Consider the following 25,583-nt stretch of genomic DNA (forward strand, 5'->3'; position numbering starts at 1 on the left):
AAAAATTTAATATCAATCTAAAGGAGGACAATTTTCTTCAAAATAAAATGTGACATAATTTTACAGCATGTAAGTTTAAAAGAAACTTATCTTCACTGCTGAATTAATAAATCCATATGAATATAAATAATCTGATTTCCTCATATCAGTAATTTCCAGTTACAGTTCAGCAATTACAAGCAAATACAAGTTACTAAGCTAGAGTAATTTTTTGTCCTGGTCTGAATGTTGCACCAATCTGTACTTTCCTCTTCTTGGGATTCTGAAAATTATCATACCTGGAAATAAAAAAAAAAAAGACATTAGCAAATTCTTACAAAATTTTAATCTGAAGAGGCTTTTGTGTCTGCCTCTTCAGATGCATATTAATGCAGCACAGAACTCCAAATGTTTAAGTAAATGTTTTTGAAAATGAAGAGTGCCCATCTCCTCAGACCTGGGGACCTGGAGGAGTTATCACCCATAAACCTAACTCAGAGAGCTCTCTGCCCTGCTTCCTTTATTTTTTTGCCAGCATTTTGATCTCATTCTCAAGACACATTCTCCTTTTCAGTATGTTTATACCTCTACAGAATATTGCCTTTCCCAAACACAGCAGCTATGAAGACCACTAAGATCACTATAAAGGGCCAAACTCCAGCATTTTGAAAATACAAGGAGCTACTAAGTGGAAGCAGGAAGGACCTAGAACTTAAAGAGCCTCTTTGTACTGTTATAGGTCTTAACATACTGGTCTGTTATGGAGGTTCTGGTCTGTTATTTCTAGGTCCTACATGAATAAGACAATTCATTGGTAAAACAGTTTCCCACTATGTAACTTAATATTTCTTTAAAAACTGCTGTCAAAATCTATCAGCTATCTGCTGCCCATCCCCACATTTAATTAAAATCATTTTGTTTCTGATGTATAAGAAATGTGGTAAGACCACATCTCCACTGAATTCAAAATTACAAAAAAAAATACTTACAGTTCAGCGAAATGCTTCCAGTCATCCTGACTAATGGATGGTCTCATATCCTGAAGAGCAGTCATCAGATGAGACTGGGTAATAGTTAAAGTGGTCTTGGGAAGCATTGATTGATTAAAGGTGCTGTCCTCCTTGAAAAGAGAGCCATGAAGAGACAATGAAAAGTTTCTACAGAAACACAGTGCCATCAGTAAAATTAACTATGGAACCTCCCCATCAAATGTACAGACACATGTATTAAAAATACAGCCACAACTTTCCCCCTTCCATATTAATAAATAACAGAAACAACTGATGAATTATATAAATGCTAACATCTGGCTTATTTTCATCAAACTAAGTTTCATTTATCTTTTGTTACATAGTATTTAATATTATTGCAGAAATTATTTACTGAAATACCAATAAGTGTGGGAAAACAACAGAGAAGTGTTAAGACTAAATAATAATTTTAGAAAGTGCCATACTCCATTCTTGCTTCTGTAATTTGCCTTGCTTGCATTGATTTCTGTCCTCGGGTGCTCTGCTTGCTGCTCCTGGCTCTCCAGGGATCCTTCTTGAGAAGCTTCTCTAAGCATTGCAGGTTGTGAGGATGCAACATCTCTCTGAGAGATGCTGGTAAGGTCGTAAGTTATGGAGTTTGGACCAGACAAACACAGAGAACTCTAAATTGATCACAAGAGGAAACACATTAAATCATTATGGATGCAAAGGAACAACTCCATCATTAGGAATTAGCCTACAATTCAATATAAGCTTGTCTCCACTGGCTAAGAGAGTACTTCCTCTTTACAATATATTACATATGCAATTTTTGGAACAGAAAGTTTTAAGTTAATATGCCAAAGTGTTTGGGCAAAAGGCCAAATTAGAAAATCAAGTGTTTCATGTCTGGAAAATATGTAAGTATTTTTGTAATGGCCCATCTAAAAAAGAATAAAGGTCTCCTAAGTCCATTGCTTTAATTACTTAGAAAAATCAGTGGTTCTGATCAGTGGAACTGAATCAGTTCTGAAATCCAGATAAGTTTATGTAGTTAGCTTTGGAACTTAAATGTTCATCACCTCCAAATTCTCTGTGTACTTGATAAGTAAGCACCTTTCCAATTCAACAGCTTTAAGAGATCAAAGTCCTCGTAGAATCCTTGCTGAAGAATTTTCATAGTCAGAGGAAAACTAAGTCTTTGAAGTTAGATTAATCAAACACTATCGCCCATAATGCAAGATAAAATATACCAAAGCACCTTAGCAGTCAGTAGTTACATCTCTAATGTCAAAGTTATTTTTGGCTTTAAGAATCAATGCAAACCAGTTTTGAAAACAAGAGTCTAAGAACTTTGATTACTACTTGTAGTAACAGTTCTACAACAGATTGAAATTAATTTTGAAAATTAGTTTCCCACAGATCACACACAAATTCTGAATTCATGTGTTCACTGTAAGGAGCTCAGAGGCAGCATACCCTGTTCTGCTAACCTGCCAGCCAAGAGAGATCAGCTGACCACTGTGCAGGTGCTGGGCAGCCAACCTGCACATCCCTACCTGCAAACTGGCCAGAGAACAGGCTGCTTTCTGTGCAACATGATGCATCAGGAATTCTTCTTCTTAAAGACAATGATGGAACTTAAGGTTTAGTTCTGTCCTTTTTCAAAATTCCATTTTGAAAGTCTGATTATTCTATTAATGCACATTTTATTGGGAATTGAGGAAGGTTCACTGATTCTTGAGACTTAATTCTTGAAAGCTGGGTTGTCACTCTTTAGTAATAAAACTAAGTTAAAGAAAAAACAACAAACCAACCAATCACCAAAAAGTCAAGTACTGTTTTAGTGTTGAACTTTGGAAGGGAACAAGCCTTTTGACCAGAGGGTAAAATCTAATATGAATGCAATTTGCTTAATTATAAAGTATTAAGCAGTATTCTGGGATTTTGATTTTAAACTCCTGCAAGATTGCAGAGAAGTCCGTATTTTATTTTCTCAGATCACATCCTTCCATCCCCTTCCTGACTGTGGACTACTCAGCATAATCTGAAGACAGTCTGAAGGTCAAAGGAGACATAACTGTATTTTTAAACTGAACCAGGAAAATTACATGTTTATTTCTGCTTCTCAACTAATAATATTTAGAAAATTCAAAACATTAAGTGAATAATTTACCAGCTCTGAAGGAGTTCCATTTCCCAGCTCTGATTCATAAGAGCTTCCAAAATAAAGGCGATACATGTTGGATCTTGGATCTTCAGGAAGCAAGTCAGACATGTCTAAAGAAATAAGAGAGTGCTCTAGCCCTGCTTCTCCATCTATTGCTGAATCATCTGAGCCACTGCTGTGGTTAAGAAAAACCATGGAAGAGAGACTGAAGTCACTATCAGAACTAGATCCAAAATCCTGTAACAAAGAACAGAACATTACTAGAGTTAACTTGTAACAAACTACAATTAGAAATACAAGAAAGGATTTGATATACAGTGCAAATGAGAGTATCAATTTACATTTGATTCCAGTAGTAATCTGTCTTTCTCTAGGAGTGTATTTTCAAATATTTTGTTAAGAAAATTTAATACGTTTAAGAACTTTCTGTCTTCATGCTAGAAAAATTTCAGTAGATAATTTTAAGGTTTTGTTGCTTCCACTCCCTCACACTTTCACTAATAGCAAGTATTGGGAAAGTTCACGTATGTGTTGTGTTGTAGAACTGTACCACTTCTGTCTCAACTTTACCCACCAAGCAAATTAGTACTTTGTTCAAAATGCTCTAGGAGGCTGAAGTGAGTCTACTTTTATAGTGCCTAACTGCTGTACTCGTTTTAAGTCATAGCCACTACACTTTAAATGCTGATGTGGAAATCAGAATTGCTGCTTTAGACTGGTGTCTGCAAACCTCTTTACACCTCTATCAGTCAAAAATTTCTGAGCGCACTCTACCAAGCATATGGATATTGTAAATTATATACATGTACCACTGAAGTTCTGATATTTTCTTCCATCACATCAATGGACTGCCTTGTGCTCTCTCTGGGGTGGGTGCATACCACTCTGGAGACCACTGCTTCAGACAACAATCTCTATGATGGATCATCATGAGGTATCAATCAACTACTTACTGATGTTACAAGTGAAGGCAGTGTTAGGGAAGACATGCTGGAAATCCCTCTCAATACTAAGAGTCACGTCCTTAGAGCGCAATTTCTTGGTAACAGCTGGGGCAAAAAGAATTCAAGAGGGTCTCCTTCATTTTGCACCCCTGACCCAACCCTTCCCTTTGGCCACCGAGTAGTGGAAGCCATGGCAGCTCCCTTCCAGCTAGAACCAGAGTTCAGGCATTAAAAATACGAAGAGAGGTGGCTGAACAGAGGCTAAAAGAGGAAGGATCTGTCAGTAACATGAGGGGTACAAACCAAGGGTAGAATCCTGTACTTGGGAAGTTCAAGTACTAGCTGGTGCCTGGAAGATGAGGCAGAGCTGGCCATTTCAGGTATTGCCACTTCTCTCCTGACTTCACTCATACCCAATCTACTGAAACAATTCCCCAAACCCCACCAATTTTTTGTTTCCTCCATCATCCAAAAATCTGTCATCTCAAAACTGAATCTGCTATCTGCTCCTAAGAAATTCAGTGTGGGATCCCTCCAGTCAATCTGTTAGTTATTCCTCACAACTGTGATAAACACATTTGGGCTTACATATATCTATTTAACAATAAATATCTATCATTAAATGAGAAAAACCTGATGTTTAAGAAGTATTTAAACCAATTATTATTGTATTTTTCTACAAACATTTTAAAATGTTAATCCTCTGTATAAAAATATAAGAAAACATAATTTTGCTAAAAAACTAAGGATTTATACAATTAACTCTTTCAAACATATCAACATAAAAATAAATAGGAAAGACTTTTTCTATACCAGTTTTATTTACCTGTGTTAAACCTAAATTTAAATTAGTATGGATTGCTTCTAATTGGGCATTGTATAATAAAGCTTTTAGGTCAGCCCCTGTGAACTGTTCTGTTTTTGATGCCAAATCCTGAAAGTCCACATCACTTGCCAAGGACAGGGAATGACTGAGAGCTTTTAAGATTTCATAGCGTGAGTTCTGGAAAAAAGGGAAAAAAAAATGTCAGTAAAACAACCTATTATTTTCCTTGCCCTGAGTGCTAGATGGTGGTTTGGCCCTGTCACCAGGCACTTCCTCTCTGAGGAAGGAAGGATCTTTTTTCAAGAAGATACTGCCCTAATACTAGAACGATACTACCCTAACCAAATGTATTATACAGAGAATATATTTCTCTAATATACTGAGCCAGTATCTGGGATTTTTATATATGAAACACATAAAAATATGAAGGTGAGCTCTGCTCCTCATATATCCCTTTGTAAAGAAAAGTATGATGGAAGTTAAATGCTTCTGTTTACCTGAATAATCTTACTCTAAACCAGACGTTTAAAATAGGGAAAAAAAAAAAAGAAAGAAAAAAAAAGAAAAAAAAGAAAAAAAAGAAAAGAGAGAGTACATCTATGTTTTTAAGGCACAGGATCATCATATGTGTTTCGGAATGAAATGATATGGTGGTATTTGTTAAATGTGTGAACTAATCTGAAAATAAGCAGTGCTAATGTTTTCTCATAAAATGGGTAATCCAGGACACACACTGTAGAAACACGAAGGACGGGCTATGGCTTAAGCAAACGGCAAATCCACTGAACTCATACTTTGAAGAAAGATGGAGAACATTATACATACTACATTGCATCCAGTTTCTTTCTGCAGACTAGTTCCCTGCGTTTTAGATTTTTTTCTTTTGAATCAGCTAGATCCACAGAATACGATTTGATCCAGAAGACTGTGGTAAACAGCCTTTTCATTCTCCAGTTTTACGTCAACACATTGACATTAAAATCAGTGAAATTATCCTGGATATAACTGGAGCTGGGAAATCAAGTCCACTATTTTCAAGTTTGAAATGCCACTACATATGAAGAAAAGGAGAATAAAACTCTTTAGTCTGGTTTTTTCCTTGCCTCTCATGTGAAATTAATTGTTTCCTCACCTGATCAGGAGGTGGACAGTACAGGCATTTATCCAGTCGACCTGGCCTTAACAAAGCAGGGTCAATCAAATCTGGGCGACTGGTAGCAGCTAGCACATAAACTCCTTAGGAAAGTGAAGAAAAATGCCATTAACATCTGCCAAACTTCTACATAAAAAGGAGCACACAGGTAAATTGGTACCTTGCAGGCCTTCCACACCATCTAACTGAGTCAACAGCTGGTTAACCACTCGGTCAGTAACTCCTGTGTTGTCGTGACCTCGGCGAGGAGCAATAGAATCAAACTCATCAAAGAAAACAATACAAGGCTTAGCTGCCTGAGCTCTAAAAGGGAAAAAAAAACCCCAAAAAACAATACTTATTTTTCTGTTTAAGTTTCATTCACAGGTATAATTGCTTAGAAATATTGAAAGTAATTGCTTTTTGCTTCAGAGAACAGTTGTATTTAATGACAGAACAGAAAATCTGCTTTCTGTAGAATTTAAGAGGTTCTGAAAACGACTGCAATAGAATCACGGCTCATTTTTAGGACATACTTTGCACTCACTTTATCATTTCTAAGTGCTCAACTGTCATATTAATATACATGAAAGCTGTAAAATCCAATCACTGCAGATGAGTTCTTGGCTGACAGACAGCTAACAAAAAGACTGCCTACATGGTAAGTTGAGAAGCAAAGGTGTGTAGGATATGTTGGCAATATTGAGCACTGAAGGCCAGTAGCAGCAGACTTGCAAAAAAAGAACTACTGGCATTGAGGACTTCAGTACCAAGTTTAATATGACCCTGGGTATTGAGTGTGCATTACTACTTGGAGTACAGTCAACTGTTTTTGGAATCATCTGAAAAGAATTCAGGATGTGTTTTCCAAGATAGTTCTATGATGTGAACCAATGCACTGTAGCTGGAGAGAACTGGGAATTCAGCTTCAAAAGCAAATTCCTCATTGGAGCCAAAATGTGCAGTTCTTTAACAATGATGGCCAGGTTGAACCTGCCAAGATACACCCATCTGGTTCAGCACAACTGATTATTTCAGATAATCAGTTTTTATGATCTGATGCCATGTCTCTCCTCAGACAACAAAATTATTTATTTGTGCTTCAATCAGTGAAATTTATTGATAACATCACAGATCTTTACAAAACACACCTGTTAAATATATCTCGAACTGCTTGTTCACTTGCTCCAATGTATTTGCTGAGCAGCTCTGGTCCCTAAAAAGATATAATCAGAAGACAGTACTCATAACATGTTTCTTAGTTTTAATGTGTAATTCAACATCAGCATATATTTTGTATACTAGACTGAATTTTCTTGTAACCAAGACAGTTTCATCTCTGAACAGAAGAGCCAAGGGGTCTAGATAACCCAGAAGAGTTTTTCAAGCATTCCAACTTGTTTAAAAGTAATCATTTCCATTTTTGTACCATAACTGAACATGTGTTACATTATCTCAATGCAAAGGTTTGCACTGTATTTTAAAAATGTTTAAAATATATTGGTCAATTTCCTTGTCCAGTGGAATAAAAAATGGTGTCTTTTTACAAAAAAATGAGAAAGTAAGAACACCTAATTAAATTTTATAATTCTGCCTAATGAATAAGCATACAAAAAAAAAAATCTCAGTACTAAGAAGTTCCAGAAATCAGATGTCCAGAGGGATATCCAGAGAGAGACAAGCAAAATTTTACATGTGAGTTTCTTACTTTAGTATTTTGCCCTCACAAGCACATGGTTTCAGGTATTATGTAAAGTTATTTCATATAGTTAATTCAATGAATCAATTAAGCTTAAACTCTTGCTACCTTAATGCTGATGAAATTCATTCCACTCTCTCTCGCAACCACTCCTGCCAACAATGTTTTTCCTGTTCCAGGTGCTCCATACAGCAAAACTCCTGATCTTTGTCGTATGGGCAGGCTTGCAAATAATTCTGGATACTGGAAAAGAGTTTCAATGTGATATATTCTAAAATAAGCAAGTATTCTGTAATGCACTGTAACTTCACTGACTAGTGATGATTTCTGTCGAAACAGAATACATCTAATTTATTATATCCCCAGTATTATCCCAACAGCTCATATGGACTGTTTTTAGTTTACCTGGGGCTGAACTAGATTCCCAGGTTTCACAGGCACCTAAAATACAAACAAGTGGGATTTTCTACCAAGAGGAAACAGACCAGAATAGGGATGGACTAGAGCTTTATATTCTCCATACTGGTAGTTCTAAATTCCTATTTTAATCACTGAATGATATGATCAAATACATCATTCAGTCATTTCTTTGAAGAGTCAATGCTCAATGGCTCACCTCAACATTCAAGTTTTAAGCAAGGCAGAAAGGCCAAAGTAAAATAAAGTGAGATAGATGGATTGTCATTCATCTGAGAGAATATACTCCTCTAGCAAAAGCACTGCAGAAAACAGCTGGAAATGTTTTCTTTACAGAGCCTAATCAGAAGCCCTGCAAACGAGTGTGGCAATACTCAAATACTGTAGAGAAACACTTGCTCTGTAGTAAAGCTGAGCCATTGCCTTTTGTATTTGGAAGAGAGAAGGAGAAAGTGTTTTCCAGTAGCTGAAAACAGTTGAAGATTGGAAAGCTAGAAAATCATGCCTGTCATCTTTCTATCCAACACTTTCCAAACCTTAAAAGAATAATTCTTCCCTACTAATATTATGTACAAAATTCAAATAACTAATTTAAAGGAACTTAGTACCTTTGCAGGTAACATGATGGTATCCCTGAGCATTTGCTTCACATCTTTTAAGCCACCAATCCTGTCCCAGCCAAGGTCTTTAGGTTTATGAAGATTGACATTTCTCAGAGCTAATGGAGTAAAATCCTTTAGAGCCCTTTGAAAATCCACAGTTGACAGGTTCAAATCTGCTAAAAAAAAAAAAAAAATCCTGAAAAAAACCCAACGACACAGACTGCCAGTAACAAACTCCTTACCATATGTAACAATTAAAGATATTTTAAACATAAAATATAAAATCTGGGGGTTTCTTTCTGTATTAAACCACCAGTTGTGGATAACTGGATAACAGAAGTAAGACTATGAAATAAGAGATTTTGTTGTCAACATACCACCATCATCTGATGCATTCTGGTTAGAAGCACAGGTATGAATGGCACGATCAACCAGCATAGTAAAATCTCTAGCAACAAAACCTTCTGTTTCCTTTGCAATACACTGGAGGTCAAGATCAGAGAAGTCCTTTGGATCAGAATTCAGTTTTTTCTTTATTATGGAATGCAGTATTTCACATCTTTGGTTCTGAAAAACAGAATTTTAAGTCAAATTCAAGTGTGTGTTGAGTTTACTATTTATATGGAGTTCAGGAATTCAGAGAGTAAATAGGTATGACTTACTAAAATTTCCCTAAATATTTGCATAACACCAACCCTTTAAATAACAAAACCTAAGCAATATAAACAAATGCTAGTTCTTCAGGTGCACTTCAAGAAATTCACAAGTTTTATAACTTTAAATATTCACCTCACCAGTTACTTTAAATTCAACATTAATAACGAAACATCCCTCCCTCCCCAGATTCTACTGTTTTACATCTATTTTTTCTGTTTCACAGGAAAAAAGACATATTTCATTCTGTCAGTATGAGCAGAGAATACGTTTGAGATGCAATATATTGCGCTGGATAAAAACACTTCAAATAATTTGGTATCTTTGGAGACCTTGACCTTTCCAGTGATATCTCATCCTTATTTTAGTATTAGTATTAAAAACAACAAAAGCAGACTTGCAGGAAGTGGGAGAAAGTTAAACTGCATCTAGGACAGCAGCCCCTCCTCAGTGGCTTTTATTTGCTGGCTTGTGACTGAAGACACAGGAACAACTCATGTTAAATAGAAATGAGTCATCAAGGTACAAGGGTTTCAAAGTATTTGCTTTCTCCTGCATCAAAGTTAATACTGTTCATTCTTCTCTCTATTCATTCCTTTTCAAACTGGACTATGTTCAAAAGTAGAGGGACAGTATTAATATGGAAAAAAAATCTAAAACTGTCTTATAAAATTGACATTTAATTTTAATAACATTTTTAAATATATGTTCTAGGGACACACTTATTTCACTGAACTGTGAAAAAACACACGTTTGATTTCATTTCTCTACCTTGATGACTTATATGTTCTACAAAGCTGCTCCTTCAGCATCCCCTTAGAGATAACAAGGAGACATGCATATCTCACCTGTGGTAGACAACTGACTTACGTTGAACTGAAATGTCCTCTGAATACACCCTTCTCTTTCCACTCAAGAGTGAGGCCAACTGTGAGTTTTCACTGGATTACTTTTATATTTTTTTTTAACTTTATAATGACAGATATAAGTTCTGTGGTACTTAAGTATGACAAAAGAACTCTAAAGATTTCCGGATTTTTTTCTCATCTTCAAATGTAACCTATTATTTTTTCAGCTGTTACAGCATCATATTTGAGGCTGCTGGGAAGGCAAACAACATTTTAACCATTTTTATTTGCATTTACCTGATCTGGAGTTCGAATACATTTGAAGCACTGAAATACATGAGTTCCTTGTGCTGAAACCAGGGAAGGATGAAGGGAATGCTCAGACTGACTTGTAGCAATTAATGCAATCAAACTCCCCATGGAAATAACTTCTTTCATCAGATCTTTCAAAACTAAACACAGAAGATATTGCTGCATGAATTGCAAAAGAACAAAAATAACCCTAACCCAGAGAGCAGCATTAGTGCACACAAAATATAACGGCTTTGTAACATGTTATTTTTATTCCCATGTTTACAGTTGTTTTTTTAAACTAGGAAAAAAAAAGGTATAGTGATTCTCTCCAGGGCAGCACATTCCATTAAGAAAATCCCAGCAGAAGTGCTTTTTAAAACTGATTTTGTAACATCACTGATGATATCTACTTTTGTGTGCTATTACTCCCTCCATGCAAACAAAAAATAAAAGGTTATAGGAAAAAAAACAGATCTTAAGCCTAGAAAATAAGCACTCCAGGAGAAAGATAACATATAAAAGTAAAAAAAAATTAAGGATGCAAGGTAGATCTTCAAGGAAAAAAATCTTTAAAACTCTAAAGCTCAGTTGTATGCATTATACTTTAAGTAAAAGCAATAGAAAACCAAACAATTCTGCATGTAACTTAGCACATTTTTTTTAGGAAGAAACTATAGTAAGATTTTTCTGAATTTCAAAAGTATTTCAGTAAAAATTATGCTAACTCCTTCAAACTGAGCTAAGAAATGGAAGGCATTTTTTGCTATGGCTGTATCACCATTGGTAATTTAGATGTAATTTGCAATTCAGCACTGTCTAGACTTTCAGGAATAAAAAGGAACCATATACAGGATTACAAACTACAACTGATCATCTTATTTTTAACAGTTTTGGATTGTTACATTGTAAAACAAAACAGAAGTTCTACAATGTATACCAAGCAGGATGATAGAAAAGTTGGTACTCATCTAAAAGAAGATGGTTCTCAACATCAGTAAATATCAAATTGATGTATCACTGTAATTATAAATATTAATTATGGAAAACAAAAAATCAATTTATTAGTAATTATGAGTTAAAGATTTATCTAGATTCATCTGCAGTTCGTAATGAATTGCAACATATTTGAATGTATGAGTAACTTAAAAAAGAATGGAGAAGCCTCAAACACTGGCAGTGGTACTGACAAGAGGCACTACCAAGCAGCAGCAGTGGTGGACGCACATTGGATCCAGAGTGCATTATTTTGATTCAGCTAGGGGTCCACAAAGGCCTACATACCATAATTTGTGAGTCTCTGCCTGAATATCACATGGTCCAGAGGCAAAAATGATACAGACAGAATTGTTCAGGTAGGACAGTACCACTCAGGTGTAAGAAATTCTAAGTCGCAAAGGCAGAACAGTATTACCATAAGCAAGTCTATTGCTTTGAACAGTTTCAGGGCTGTTCTCATGCTCTGGTGTAGAAGGTACTCCAACAATGTGATCAAGATCATCCATTAGAAGAATGGATGGTTGTCTCCATGCTGCCTCTAAAAAAGCTTCTTCCACATGTTTCCTTATGTTTACTAATCTTTTTCCTAAAACAAAATACTATTAGAATGACACAAAATATCAGGAAAGAAATCAGACTGAGTGCATCTTGCTCATAATGTTTTGTCTATTTTGACTTCACATCTATAAATCCAGATACCAAGATTAAACCAGAGTCAAAAATCACTAAAGAAAAGAGTTCAGATCTTCAATCAAAAAAGTACTAGAAGGTTCCACATGTTCTAAAATGAGATTAATAATCTTTTACTAACCACTATAGAAGCCGACAAGTCTAATTTCCAGACAGTTAAAACCAGAGAAATATGAGCCACATTCTAAAGTAGCTACTAAAGAATCCTGCAATTGGAAGAATTTTCCAGAGCAAAGGACCTAGCTCATTACCAATCTTTCCCCTTTTCTCTGGTGCAAGGAGCTCCAGTTTAAGCAGTGGTTTAAGCAAAAATATAGTGAGGAAATAGAAGGGCTCCGTAAGAAAACAGTTGAGTATTTTCTGCTCTTGTAACAGCAAGACTATTTAGAGAAGCCAGTGAAATGCAAGAGCAGAAAAATGCCTCCTTTGTGCTCTTCTGGCTTTGTGCAAAATCATTATTTTGAACTCACAAAGACTAAAGAGTCATCTCATTATCTATAATCATGAGTGTTAGATGCCTATTGCCAAATACACTATAAATCAGGTTTCAGTTGGTCATTCGATCCTTCTTTGGTGCCTGTGTTATCCTTTCACTGAATGCACATATTCTTTAACACTTATGGTTTGTTAACAAAACATTTGTTCCAGTTAACATAACTGAAAAAACACACGGTTCAATTTTTGCAACTTCTTCCTATTCTGTAACAATTAGAAATTAGCATGGCAAGAATGGTTTGAATTGGTGGTGGTATGTGGGACAGAAACTGTTAAAAGTATGAAATAAACTTACAGTAGCTGTATTTTCATCAGACTATTGAAGATACTAATTGTCGGGCATCAAACATCCTTGCAAAAACAGCAAAAATGCTAGAAAAATTATTCAGACCAAATATAGTGACTTCATAACTGTGCCTCTTTATTGTACAGCAAGCATTCAAGATTAAAAGGAACTATTATCATACCTCTTAAAGCTTTACAATCAATTATTTCTATATGAGCATCCAGTTCAGTGAAAGCTTCTTTGCAGATGGCCTTTGCTAATGTTGACTTTCCACTTCCCTACAAAAATAAATGTGAGCTAAAGTAAATTGACAGAGCCAATGTGTTTCTGTGTTTTTGTCACAGTATGCACCAGGCAACAAGCTGGGGAAGCTGTACACACACTGGGTTTATTCCTCAGTAAAACTATGTATGTATTCTGCATCTGCATCACCTGGCAGGGACCAAAGCTTTAGAGTGAAAAAAACAGTAAATTCAGAGTGGATACATCTAGTACAGTGTTCTGATTCCATTGAGTTCAATGTTAAGACATCTACTAGGTTCATATGGTGACATATAGTATTAAATGGATCACTCTAAGAGGCAACAGGAAAATAACAGTATCAACTCCAAATTTTATGTTAGAACACAAGAGAAAAGATATGCTTATTTTCATTTAAATACTTCAAAGACAAGAGGTGCTTATTATAATATAAACAAAAAGTAGATTAATCTCCTATTGAAATGGCATTGGTTATCTTCAAAATGTGTCTCTGTGTGTGTGATAATATTTTACTGATTTATCTCTGTTCAATTAACTGCTCTTTTTTTCAGCTTGTTCTTTATTCTTTGGAATGTGCATAGTACCAATGAAAACTAACATCAACCAGTTTGTAACTATGGAAAATAATGTGCAAGGGTTTGCAGGTGAAAGCAGAAGTGAGTACCTTTCCTCCTGTGAGAAGCACCCCTCCACTTCGCAGTCCCACAGCATTAGCAGCCAGCTTTTGAGATAAAGGACGCCCCAGAAGACTGTGGCTTATGTGTTCAAAACAAGATTTTCCTAATTTGTCCACTCCTCTGGAGGGGAAAGGAAACATTAAATGGCCTAGGGTACTATCAGTGCACACTCTGTAAGCAGTAAAGCTTGCACTATGGGGAAGTTAGAATGCTGACAGACTGTATTCTCAGCTGCCTTTCCCAGCACTGACAGCACACTATCACAACACTCCAAGCCGCTCATGTCTCCTCTGCCCCATCCCTTCACATTTGCTACACAGTACCGCTGCTTTCCCTTGGACTTAAGACCACAGCACTCTGCATTTCTCTCCTCAGCTGATGACTGTGACAAAACTTCTAGGAACTACAGTTCTTTGAGAACCTTAGTTGAACAAGTAAATAGATAAAGTTACTGGGGAATATGGATTGGCAGGCTGCAACTTATAAATTTTGTTTCATTTGAACAACCCAGCTAAAATCACCCAACTGTCCTTTGCTGCTATGTAGAAGTCTGTTCTACTTAGAACAGCAGAAATGGCTGAACTATCAGTATTTCTTCTAAAGCTCAATTCTGAGTTTCCAGGCTGAGGCAGTCTCAGTTCTGAGACCTACTATCCTACTGGCAGACATGGTGAAACTTTCAGTATATGAGTACCTTTAGACACATGAAGTTTCCTATTCACTGCAGTAAGACCATTCAAGGACAAAACTAACCATCTGCATAAACTAGGATAAAGTCTGAACCTGACACAAGCCAAAAGATGCACAGTTTTGCTTAGAGCTGGCATACCTTCCAAAAAGTCTGCATTTCCACCAATGTTATTTTTCTTCTAATTCTCATTCCCATTCCCTCCCTTCATGTTTTTTCTATGAAAATGTCTCACCCTAAATCACTTAGTTTGTGGTATGGAAGGTTCTTGTCTCCATCAGTCATAGGTGGTTGGTTGTCATCATCAGCTTTTCTACTTACAGGATGTAAAAGAACCTACAACAAAGGAGAGTTAAGACTTCAGATGAAATATAACTATAGAAAAAGGCTATGGAGTGATCAGGTTATGTAATTGTGCAAAGACAGCACTGCATCATATATGCTTTGCTGTGCTTTAAAAAAGGTTCATTGGTGAAATGGAAGAGATACAACTACATCCAAAATACAACTTACTGTTGACAGTAATTTAATAATGTAAGATTAGATTCTGGGGCAAGTGCTGTTTATAACAGACCGTGCAGCCCGCTATGCCTTCCCCTACCTGCAGTTTATTCCTTCTCCTGTGCCTCCTGCTAGCAGGAGAGCTCAAGAGGCAGAACAGTGAAACTGATCAGGAGTCTGGGTGAAAAGTAACTTCACAAAACATCTGGCATGAATTTTTTCATCCTGTTCACTAGCTAGTATGCTGAACTAGCTAGTATGGAAAGCTGGGCAAACAAACAGGGGTTGCAGAGGTTCACAAGTAAGAACAGGCTTGTAGGAGATGTTGACACAACTATTAAGAAATGCATTTTGCTCTTTCATCTTAGTTCCAGTCACTTGAACAATTTCTAGACGCCTTCTTATACTTTACCACTAGTAAAAGAAGGCTCATTTGATTATTTTTTTAACAGCAATTCTAAATTTTGTAGCCAAGTTCTATTCTAAACAGCCAAAAAACACCTTTAATTCTCCACCAAACTTCACTGTATGTTCAAAAATGAAAAAAAACCCCACTATCACACTCCAATAATCATAACCCTGAAGTAACAGGCAGCGGATCAACCAGAATTTCTAATGGAAGCAGTAATTCTAGTATTAAATAGACATACTTATTCTCCTGAGAAATGAAATATGGAATAAACAAGGCACAGAAATTATATTAGAAAAAGGCAGGGTGAGTGTGGTAGGTTCAAATGAGGAATATGTCTCATCTTTGCCAGAACAAGCTACTGTTCCTGCCAGATATACTGAGACGTGGTTTAGTACCAAGGGAGAGAACTAAGTATAAGGATGGTAAATATACAAATAAGGATGTTCAAACTTGGACAGTACTGACTTTCCTCTCTTCTAACTGATTTTTCTGAGAGTTTGATGACTCTGTGACACTCAGTGAAAAGCATGGCATGCCTTGAATTTCAACAGGTCCTCAAGCTACAAAATTACATAAAGGATTTGGATATAAATTAATGAACAGACTGCTATTATTTACTTTAAAAGTGAAACTAAAATATATACAAAATGCAATATATTTTAAACAAATATAACAATTTAAATTACTTGATACCTGATACTATGTGATATTTACTTGTATATTTGTCTTTTGCAGCAAACTGGGACTCAGCATAAAAATATTCTCAGACTTATTTTCTTCAATGTGCACAGGATGCACTGCACTGAGGACAAACTCCTCCATTCCTGTAAAAACACAATGAACAACTACTAGAACTCCAAATAAATTCAGTTTTCATTCCTCACAAGATAAGACAGATTAGAATAATACTACAATATAATCCAAAATGAAAGAATAAAAAGGTTAATCATTATTAAAGAGTAACTCAAGCTTACACTTTCAGTGTGAAGAGGTATCAGTTATGTTAAAAGGTGTATACAGAAATTAATTGGCATACTGGCTAAGTAAATTCCATAGTAGACAGGACAGTATTATCCTTGCCTTCTTTAACAGACAGATGTACACAGTCTGTGCTTGTCATTATCCATGGATGATCATCAGTAGTGCAATCCTGCAGCCAAGAACTGAACGCACATTTAACAGCATCTTCATGTATATCTTTATGCTAAACAGGAAAAAGGAAGAAGGTAAAGAAAACCAGAAGTTCATAAATAAAAATGTTTTCTTCCTGTGCATGACATTTTTTTCTCTTATGGCAGCAGAGAGATGGAAGATTTAATGTAAGAGATTTATTCATTTGGAAAACAGCATTTTGCCAACAAACACCATTTCTATCAGCTGCTCTAGGGAGAGCATCTGTGCAGCCCCTGCTATGGACACAGCTGAGTATTAGACCACCTCTAAAGATTTTTCCCTTAGAACACTGATCTGAGGGCAAGGAAAAGCTTCTGTTTATATTTTACTTATCTGCCTTCCCAGATCCAAAGGCACTGCTCAGACCCTGGGTTTAAAAGTATGTACTGATATTGACCTGAGATTTATTTCAGGTGCTCACTACACCCCTCTCTTCCTTGTATACCCTTTTCCTATAAAAAGAACCCTGGGCATATCCAGTTCAGGGGCATCACCAACAACCTTCAACAGGCAGGCAGAGATGAAGCAACTTATCCCAGATCACCTAGATAACTGGAATAGGAAAATAAATTGAGTCCAGATCCCATATCTCTTAGCTAAGTTCCTACTCACAGATGCCTAATTCCCATGTAGAAAAAGGGGAATCAGTGAAGACGCTGGATGCAGTGTTCAGAAAGGAAAATGAAAGTTACTCTAACAATTCTTTCTGCATTTGTCTGTTTTCTTTCCAAGAACTAAAAAATCCTTTAACTGAATTAGAAAGGAAAAGGAGAAATCTGTATTTATAATACGTAAGAGCACACATAACTTCTTTTTTTATTATTTTAGTAGACTAATGCCAGACTATCACAGAATTTTCTGAGTTGGAAAGGACCCACAAGGATCATAATAATAATCCTTTTATCTCCAAAATAAAAAAAAATGCAGTTCTTCTGTAGGTAAGAAACCAAGTTAAAATATTGGGGATGAAGAACAAACCTGCCTAAGCCTTGCTATGATGGCAAGTGCTGCATTTAAAACTTTGAGGGGGAGCTAACAGGGGAAATAATCAGGCCAGCATCACACAAGTTATGAAGAAATACATAATTCCAGAGATACACTGGATGGACTCTGAGAACTGGTACTAAGTATGTTCCTACTGTCACACATACTCACTCAGAACATGTCTCCCTTATAGGAAAACTGAGGGACTCAATGATACAACTTAAAAAATTAAGTATTATCCATGAGGAAAATAAAAAAGAAAGCAAAACACTAAACAGCACATAGAAGTGATGATACTTTCACTATAATTGTCTGGGCATTGCAGTGTTGGAAAAAATTAAGCATGTCTTCTCCCAGAAGACTTATACTGGATATTTACTTCTTAACCCCATGACTCTTTTTCTCTTTTGTGTTTCTTTTGTAGGTTTAAAGGCATGCGCTTAATATTTGCTAGGTTTGAGCCCATATGAATGTACTTCAAATGAAGGTTTGATGCAAAATTATTATTGATTATTGTTGCTCTTTTGACAGTGATTTTTTTATGCTTGAGACCAAATTTAACAAAAAATGTGTATTTTCCCTACCAATGCCATGTCTCCTTCACGTCAACATCCTTTTTAACAAGAAAGACATCAGAAATTGTCAAAATTTGAGAATAATGGAAAACCCTATGATTTTAAATGTGCTGAGTTAAAAGTGCGTTATCCTAAATATCCTAAATATCCTTTAGCAGCTTCAGGAAAACAGCAAGTCAAAATTCAGAAGTTCAATTTTCTCCATCCTCTGTGGTATCTACCAGCTCCTTTAAATAGAAAATTGTTACAATTAGCAGTGTAACTATCTGGAGTTATCTACCAAGAGCAACCCAGAATTTAATGGCTTGATGTTTACAGTACAGTGATCAAAATAAAAATACTAGAAAAGCTCTGTTTAAGTAGATCACAGCAACCAATTAACTTAAATTTATATAGTCAAAATAAAAAACCAAGAAATTACACCCCAAAAAAATTCTCTGGAATTATTTCTGTAGTCAACAATAGACAACCTCCAGATCATCATCTAACCAATTACAACAAACAAACACAATACCCTCCTTCCCCCTCCCCCCCTCTCCCCAAATTTGACCAGAGCAACATTTTCAGCTTCCCAATATATGAACAAGCATGTGACCAGTAATATCAACTCACTAAGTTCTGTTTGGGTTGCAATGTAAGAGATACAGGAATTTTAGGAATAGATTCAACTGACTTAATTCGGACCGTTGAATGTATTTCGATATGTAGTTTTTTTCTCAGACCATCTGCAATCTGAAATATTTAAAATAAAAGAAAAAAAAAGTATTAGAAAGTAAACCAGTTATAAATTGCATATATAATACTACATCTGTTTCTTCATCACTAATGGAACCTGAAGAGAATTAAGAAAGAGTAACATTGACAGTGATATCCAAATCTTACTCTTACATGCACACTTCTAGTTACCTTTTATCCTTTTTATGAAAGTGCTCACTACAGCTGATCTTCTACTAACTCAGTAAACTCAAAAGCTCAAAGAAGTAGAAGAAATCCTTAGAACACTGCAAGAATGTTCTTAGTATAGGAGAAAAACAACAATTTAATTTCATTTGCTGATTAAAATTAATTTTACATGGGCAAGCAGAGACCATTACAGAGACCAGAATTAATCACATCTGCAACAGAGAGACAGAAAATCCAGTCTCCCTACATCATATTAGTCAATTTGACCTTTTAATGAAACTCCTTTTCAATCTGTGTTATTTTAAAGCTTACACTAATTTGAAAACATCTCATCAATATTTCTTAACTGTGAGAGACTTTATGATTGTTGGCATTTGGAAAATTGTTACTTCTGTCAAAAGATTTCATGGGAAAGACCACTGCAGGCTCTTGCTCTCATTCTTAACACAGCAGTGAGTAAATGGTGAGAAATGTATTACATTAAAAAAGTTAAATGGTGATTTGGAGCACATTTTGTTTGTTTTTGTTGATCACACATGGTTCCAGGAAAGAAACAATATAATCAGGCAGTATTTCTATCAGAACTAGCTGAAACACCAGCATCCCCATACCCAGACTTGTGCCACCTGGCAAAATGGCAGATGAAAATAGAACAGTTTAAATTATACAAGCTGGTTATTTGATATTAATCTTCAAGATGTATTTTTTAAAGAGTGTATAAAAGGACTCATTAGGATATGCCATCCCATTACTTACTGTTTGATGACCCCTAGGTCAAGGCATGTTTTAAAGAATTAACTGATGAAGAGTCTTATTATGCAGTACTGAAAGTATGCAAATAAATACTTTTCTCATTAATACAATGGCTACCCACAGATTGTAAAGAAAGCATATATTCCCTTCAGAAACGCTGGAACATCTTCCTCATTTGGTGTAAAAAAGCTAAGCATGAAGAAACACAGAGTTACACTGTACATCTTGGAGGAGGATGGTAAGGAATGTAGTCCAGAATGAGTACAAAGCACAGCTCTAGCAAACAGTATTTGGTTTAAGTAAACTCTACAGTCTAAACTAAACAAAGTCTACAGCCCAAAAAACGCACATTAAGTAGTCAGTTCACAACTATCCAATAGAAAATATTATAAAATAATAAGCCCAAAATATAGTGTGCTCAAACTGACCCAAACTCTTCCAGCATGCAGGGCTCCCCCATCGTGGCCATACTCTATGACACTCTTTAGGTCTTCAAATCCATTCCAAACGATCTGAACAACAGATCCCTCACTGGATGCTTGGCCAGTGTTAGAATTAGAAGGATTTTTTTCTTGTGTACTAATGAAATGATTTTGCTTTTCAAGTGGCAGATTTTGTTTCGCTTCTTGATGACGCTCTCTTGGGGAAAGCAGCTCATTAATTTTCCCGTAAGATACTACAGGATTTGGATCCAAATCAATATATTCTAAATTCCATGGAAAAATGTGAACAGCATTGCATTTCAGAAATTCGTGAGTGGTGGAAACATTCTGTACGCTGGGAGGCTGGGACTGACATACTCTAAAAATGGAATCCATGTGAATTAAGTTCAGCAGCTTGTCTTTGAAGGTGCTCATTTCATTATTATCACACGAAGTCTTATGTCTCTGCTCGGATGTATTAGAGAAAATGTTCCCTATGAAATTCCATATATTTGGAAGAACACTTGAGCCAAATGTCATGTTTGCATCAGCCTTACTCTGTTCGAGGACTCCAGACTTTAAGTAAGGTTGTTTTGCAAAAGGATCCTTTAATGTTTCTTCTTGTTCCATGTTATTTTTCACAAAACTTTTGAGCAAGATGTCACTTTCTGTGGCAGGTGTGCTGGTGATAGTCTCCTCAGGTCCGTGTGTTTTGGGACATATCAGAAGCTCCGTGCATGGCTCTAATCTCCCATATGGGGCTGCTGGCACAAGTGTACCTAAATATGAGCAAAGGATGCCAATGAATGCATCTACCCCTGCAAAGCAGCTTACTAGAGGTGCCTCGAGAGCCTTGAGTACTGCTTACCAATTCTGATGTAAACGTGGGTGTGCTGCTCAACCCAGACAGGAAAGATGGCTCTTGGAAACACCACTCGAATCTGGTCAAGAAGATGTCTTTCAAGGGAGGAAGCGTGCAGTTCCTGGGGAAATGTGATACCATCATAAATTAAATACTGCATATGTTTTTAACATTTGTTTAAAGAAAGAAAAACTGTATGTCTCTTACAAATACACCATTTGAAATATAAAATACAACTAAACTCTGTCACATTTAGTATTTTCTTAAAGGCTGAAAAGAATGGGGCATCGTGCAAAAAAATGCAGAGTCAGAATCTCTGTCATCTGTAAGACAAGAACATGAACAATGGAAGGGGTTTTATTACCAGAATTTCCCAATCATCTGCTGTGAGTGGTTCCACTTCTACTTGCTGACAGGAGGACACATGGGAACAGGGTTCAAGAAACACCTGGCAAAAGTAACAGCAAAATACTTAACTCCTTATTTTTAAATATATAAAAGCTCCATCGTTATTCCAACTAGAAAATTGATCTTCATTTCATGTTTTTGCTACTTGGAACACACCATCCTAATGACACTATGTAATTCATAAGCAGATGAATGCTCAATGTATGGGAAATGGATCCCATTAGGCTTGGGGACGTCAATAAGCAATGAGTATTAAAAGCATCAGGAGTTGTATCAGGTGATAAGAAATAATAAATTTTTAATACACTTTGATCACATAACCATCTTTCCATTTTTTAATCTTTATTTTTAAATCCCCAGGATTTTAGAAAGTTGAAAAATTCATTTACTTGTGCATAAACTTAGAACCAGCTGAAAAATAAAGCAAAAGTACAATAGAAAAGCAAGCCCAGCTCCTTAATGAATGGTTTCATAGGAAGCAGCCCTACCTCCACAGAACAGTTTTAATAACATGTGAATCAAGAGGAGTGGTAAAAGCTGTTGTGGCTTAGGTCTTTCAGAATGCATTAAATACAGACTTCAAAAGTCAGTTTTTGCCAAAGGTTTCATTTGACAAAAGAAACCAACAATTTGCAAACAACATCTTGCAATTAATTTTCAAAGAAACATCATTAATTTTTTTTCCTGAGATAAAACTAGTTAGCTGTCCTCTGAGAGAATTGTGTTACGTTGCCTTTAACTAAAGTAACAATCAGTTTTGAAATCCTCTATGTCCTTAGTTTGAAGCAATAATTGAGAGGAATATCTTTTCCCCCACAGCAAATAGAAGATCATTCTATTATGAAACACAGAAAGCATGTAACTCCTGAATCCAAAATGATGGTGAAACTACCTAATTAATCATGTATTTATTCGATTGTACAGATGATTATTCCCAGGCCACAGCTGTGTGAGGTTTTCCTAGGTTTCTTTTGTCAATTGTTTTCCTGTTGAAGGTTATTAATTGCTAGAACTGAAAAGGGTAGATGCCTGGCTGCTCAGCTACTAAACCAGAAATTTCTGCAAACAGACACATTATTTCTAGAGAAAATATGTTTAAAAAGTAAACAAACAAACAAAAAAGTAAACAAAGTAAGATAATACACAGCTCCTTTGAGGTCTTCTACTTTGTTGAACAAAATTCTGTACATAAGAGAACAGGTAAATAGGAATATATTGTACAAGAACACTGCTTGTGTAAAGCAGTACTTTTGTATTTTTGTTCCTTTAAATGTCTACCTATTAATAGAAAAAAAATCCTTTGATTTTGAGGTTTTAGTAGTCCTGTGTCAGAAAACTGTCTGCCTCTTGGGCATCTCTAACTTCTGCTCAATGAAAGAGTCATTTATGAGAAGTTTAAAAAAGTGTTCAAGAGTAAGAGGTTAATGTACAAGAAGTAGATAGGTAGATAGATAGATAGATAGATAGATAGATAGATAGATAGATAGATAGATAGATAGATAGATAGATATTCATAAGAGATGAATACAAATATTCAAAGAGAAAGGGACAAATGGTGATGGGGTGAAAAAAGGGATGAAAATTTAAACCCCAAGTAAGTTAAACAAGAATATGCAGAAAGCCAACAGCTACTTTAAAACAATAGAAACTCCAAGCAAAATATTCCCATTCCAAATTTTTCATTTGCTTACAAGTGTATTTTCTTAAAATTAATGCCACTGAAGATAGTTGTTCCAGCCCTGCAAAGACCCACCCAAAAGCCTATCCTAACATTGTTTAGGCAATTGTTAATGGTTTAATGTTAATGGTTTCCATGTCCAAGACATTTAATGACAGTTAACTTTTCTCATGAGCAGATGTAAATGAAAAAACTGTTTAAATACACGAAACAAGGTCACAGCTAACTCATGAAGTATTACCTTTTCACTTATCTTCCATACTCTTTATTTGAATAGAAAACAAAGATAGAATTTCAAACCTGTTCTCCATCTGTGATGCCAAGTTTCTCTGCCAAATGTCTGTTAATCTCTGCAGTATTTTCACCCCGGTGATCTCGATGCCTGGTTTCCATCCAGCTCAAAAATACTGACTGATGACCACAGGATACTTTCACAGCTTGACCCTATGAGTTTCAAAGAAAGAAAATAAATTAATATAAAACCAGCTAAGTAAGATGACTATTAGACAACCTAAAACATATTTGATTAGAGAGATCAAAGGAATTAAACATATTATCTGGATTTTACACCTTGTTTGCACAACTCTCAACACAGAAGTGTGCGCTGGTTTAAGTTCTTAAACACCTTTCTATTTTTATGACTATTTTTAAGTCAGAAAATTCATTTATTTTCTTCTGCATGATAAGGTATCAATAAATATTTTACAGAAATATGTAACTGCACATTCATATTTCACAAATGAGGAAAAGAAATAAGCAAATATTTTGATTTCACAAAAATAATACCATTTACATGGTCTCCAAGTGTGCTTCCATGACATATTTAAAATAAGTCAAAAATCCCATTAACTCAGACCAAAATGATTTCATCAATCTGTTTCAGAACTACCCAGGTATTTTGATGTCAAATTGAAGAACTTATCTAACATCTTTTGCAATTGGATTTAGCTTTTGTTTCCATTTATCCCTTTTTTTAGTATTTTTATTCATGAGATGTATTTAAGACACTATTTCTATCAAGTTTTCTGAGATTCTATCTTTTCATTTAGCAACTCAGGTTAAGCAAAAGCAAGAGTCCACCGTGACAAACAATGTTTAGAATGACACTATGAGATTTCAAAGCAACTGCACTCCTATTTCCTCTCCCTTGCCAGCAGATGCGTAAAACACTCAGAAACTGCAGCTGAAATGAAGCTCACATTTAATACTGCATTTCTTCCAATTCTACTAACCTCCTTCTACTACCATAAAGACGAAGGAGCAGGTTTTTGCAAGCCTACGTTGTTTTCCTGTTGTGAAATGCCCTTTTTGGCCTTGAGAAATCAGGAGGTTACCCACACCGAGGGAGGCCTGCGCGGCCCATGGGGCTGTGCCAGGACTCCTGAGCTTTGCTCGCATCTTTCTCGGCTCATTCCTGCCATTTTCCACCCTGTTCTGCTGCCACTCTTAGTTCTGTGCTCATGGCACAAGAGGCACACAGTGTCTCTCCTCCTGTTTCCACGTGTGAAAGGTTATTTACAGTGCAAGGTGCACTCCCTGCAGCTGAGGCCGCGTCCTCAGCAGGGCTCTGCATGACGGGAGTGCCTTTCTGTAGTGACACGTTTTATTTGTGTACACCAAGAATGAGGATTCTGCATGGATTTATCGCCTCTTCTCCTAACCGAGTTAAACCTTTACCTATTATTCGCTTAATGACAGCAGGTTACGGGGAAATCTGGTATGAAAAAGGAAGTGTTGAGAGAGACGCTGCCAGACCACGCTGGGGAAGAAAAATTCCAGCGTTTTATTAGGAATGGATGACGATACTGGACCACACGTGAAGCGAGGGGAGGAGAGGCTCCCCAATGTTTCCCTGTGAAGGGTCGCGGCTGCTGGGAAGGCTGAGTCGTGAGGGAAGGGAGGGCTCTGTATCGCTATGGCAACAGGATGCGGGGGGAGGGGGGGGTGCGCTCACGTAATCCTCCCTGCCTGCCTGAGAGGCGTCCCTGCGCCCGGGCCCCGAGCAGCGCCGCCCCGGTACCTGCTGCAGGCGGAGGAGCGAGGCCAGCGCGGGCGGCAGGTGCAGGAAGCAGTCGCGGGTCCCGCTCAGAACAACGGTGGCGGCAGCGGCTCCACCGGAGTCGCCACAGCCCCACATGGCCGCGGCCACCGGGCCCGGCGCGCCCGCTCCGCCCGGGCACGGACCCGCCTACTCGGGACGGGCGCGGGGGGTGCTACTCCCTGCCACCCCCGGCGCAATGGTCCAACCCACTGCCAGCCAATGCGGGCGCGGCATTTCCCAGC

The 25,583-nt window shown here is 36.7% G+C and overlaps 1 protein-coding gene across 2 annotated transcripts; it reads right to left on the reverse strand.

The window, feature by feature from the left end:
* PEX1 (peroxisomal biogenesis factor 1) lies at positions 1–25,481 on the reverse strand. 2 transcript variants are annotated; one of them, XM_058833123.1, is made up of 24 exons: positions 25,321–25,481; positions 23,601–23,744; positions 21,579–21,662; positions 21,221–21,335; positions 20,359–21,131; positions 18,887–19,006; positions 16,623–16,746; positions 16,257–16,366; positions 14,865–14,965; positions 13,929–14,061; positions 13,185–13,281; positions 11,948–12,118; positions 10,540–10,694; positions 9,118–9,307; positions 8,747–8,913; positions 7,830–7,964; positions 7,174–7,238; positions 6,204–6,346; positions 6,023–6,126; positions 4,891–5,067; positions 3,127–3,357; positions 1,436–1,633; positions 969–1,099; positions 1–278 (listed from the first exon to the last, which is right to left on the reverse strand). In XM_058833123.1, the coding sequence occupies exons 1-24, from the start codon at positions 25,435–25,437 to the stop codon at positions 194–196; spliced, it is 3,870 nt and encodes a 1,289-aa protein (XP_058689106.1). In that variant the 5' UTR covers positions 25,438–25,481; the 3' UTR covers positions 1–193. The 2 variants fall into 2 exon arrangements, with proteins under 2 accessions (XP_058689106.1, XP_058689105.1); XM_058833122.1 differs by having other exon boundaries at positions 8,747–8,916.
* Between the last annotated feature and the right edge of the window lie 102 nt (positions 25,482–25,583).

Source organism: Poecile atricapillus, chromosome 2, assembly GCF_030490865.1.
Source record: "Poecile atricapillus isolate bPoeAtr1 chromosome 2, bPoeAtr1.hap1, whole genome shotgun sequence".
NCBI classification, from domain to species: domain Eukaryota; kingdom Metazoa; phylum Chordata; class Aves; order Passeriformes; family Paridae; genus Poecile; species Poecile atricapillus.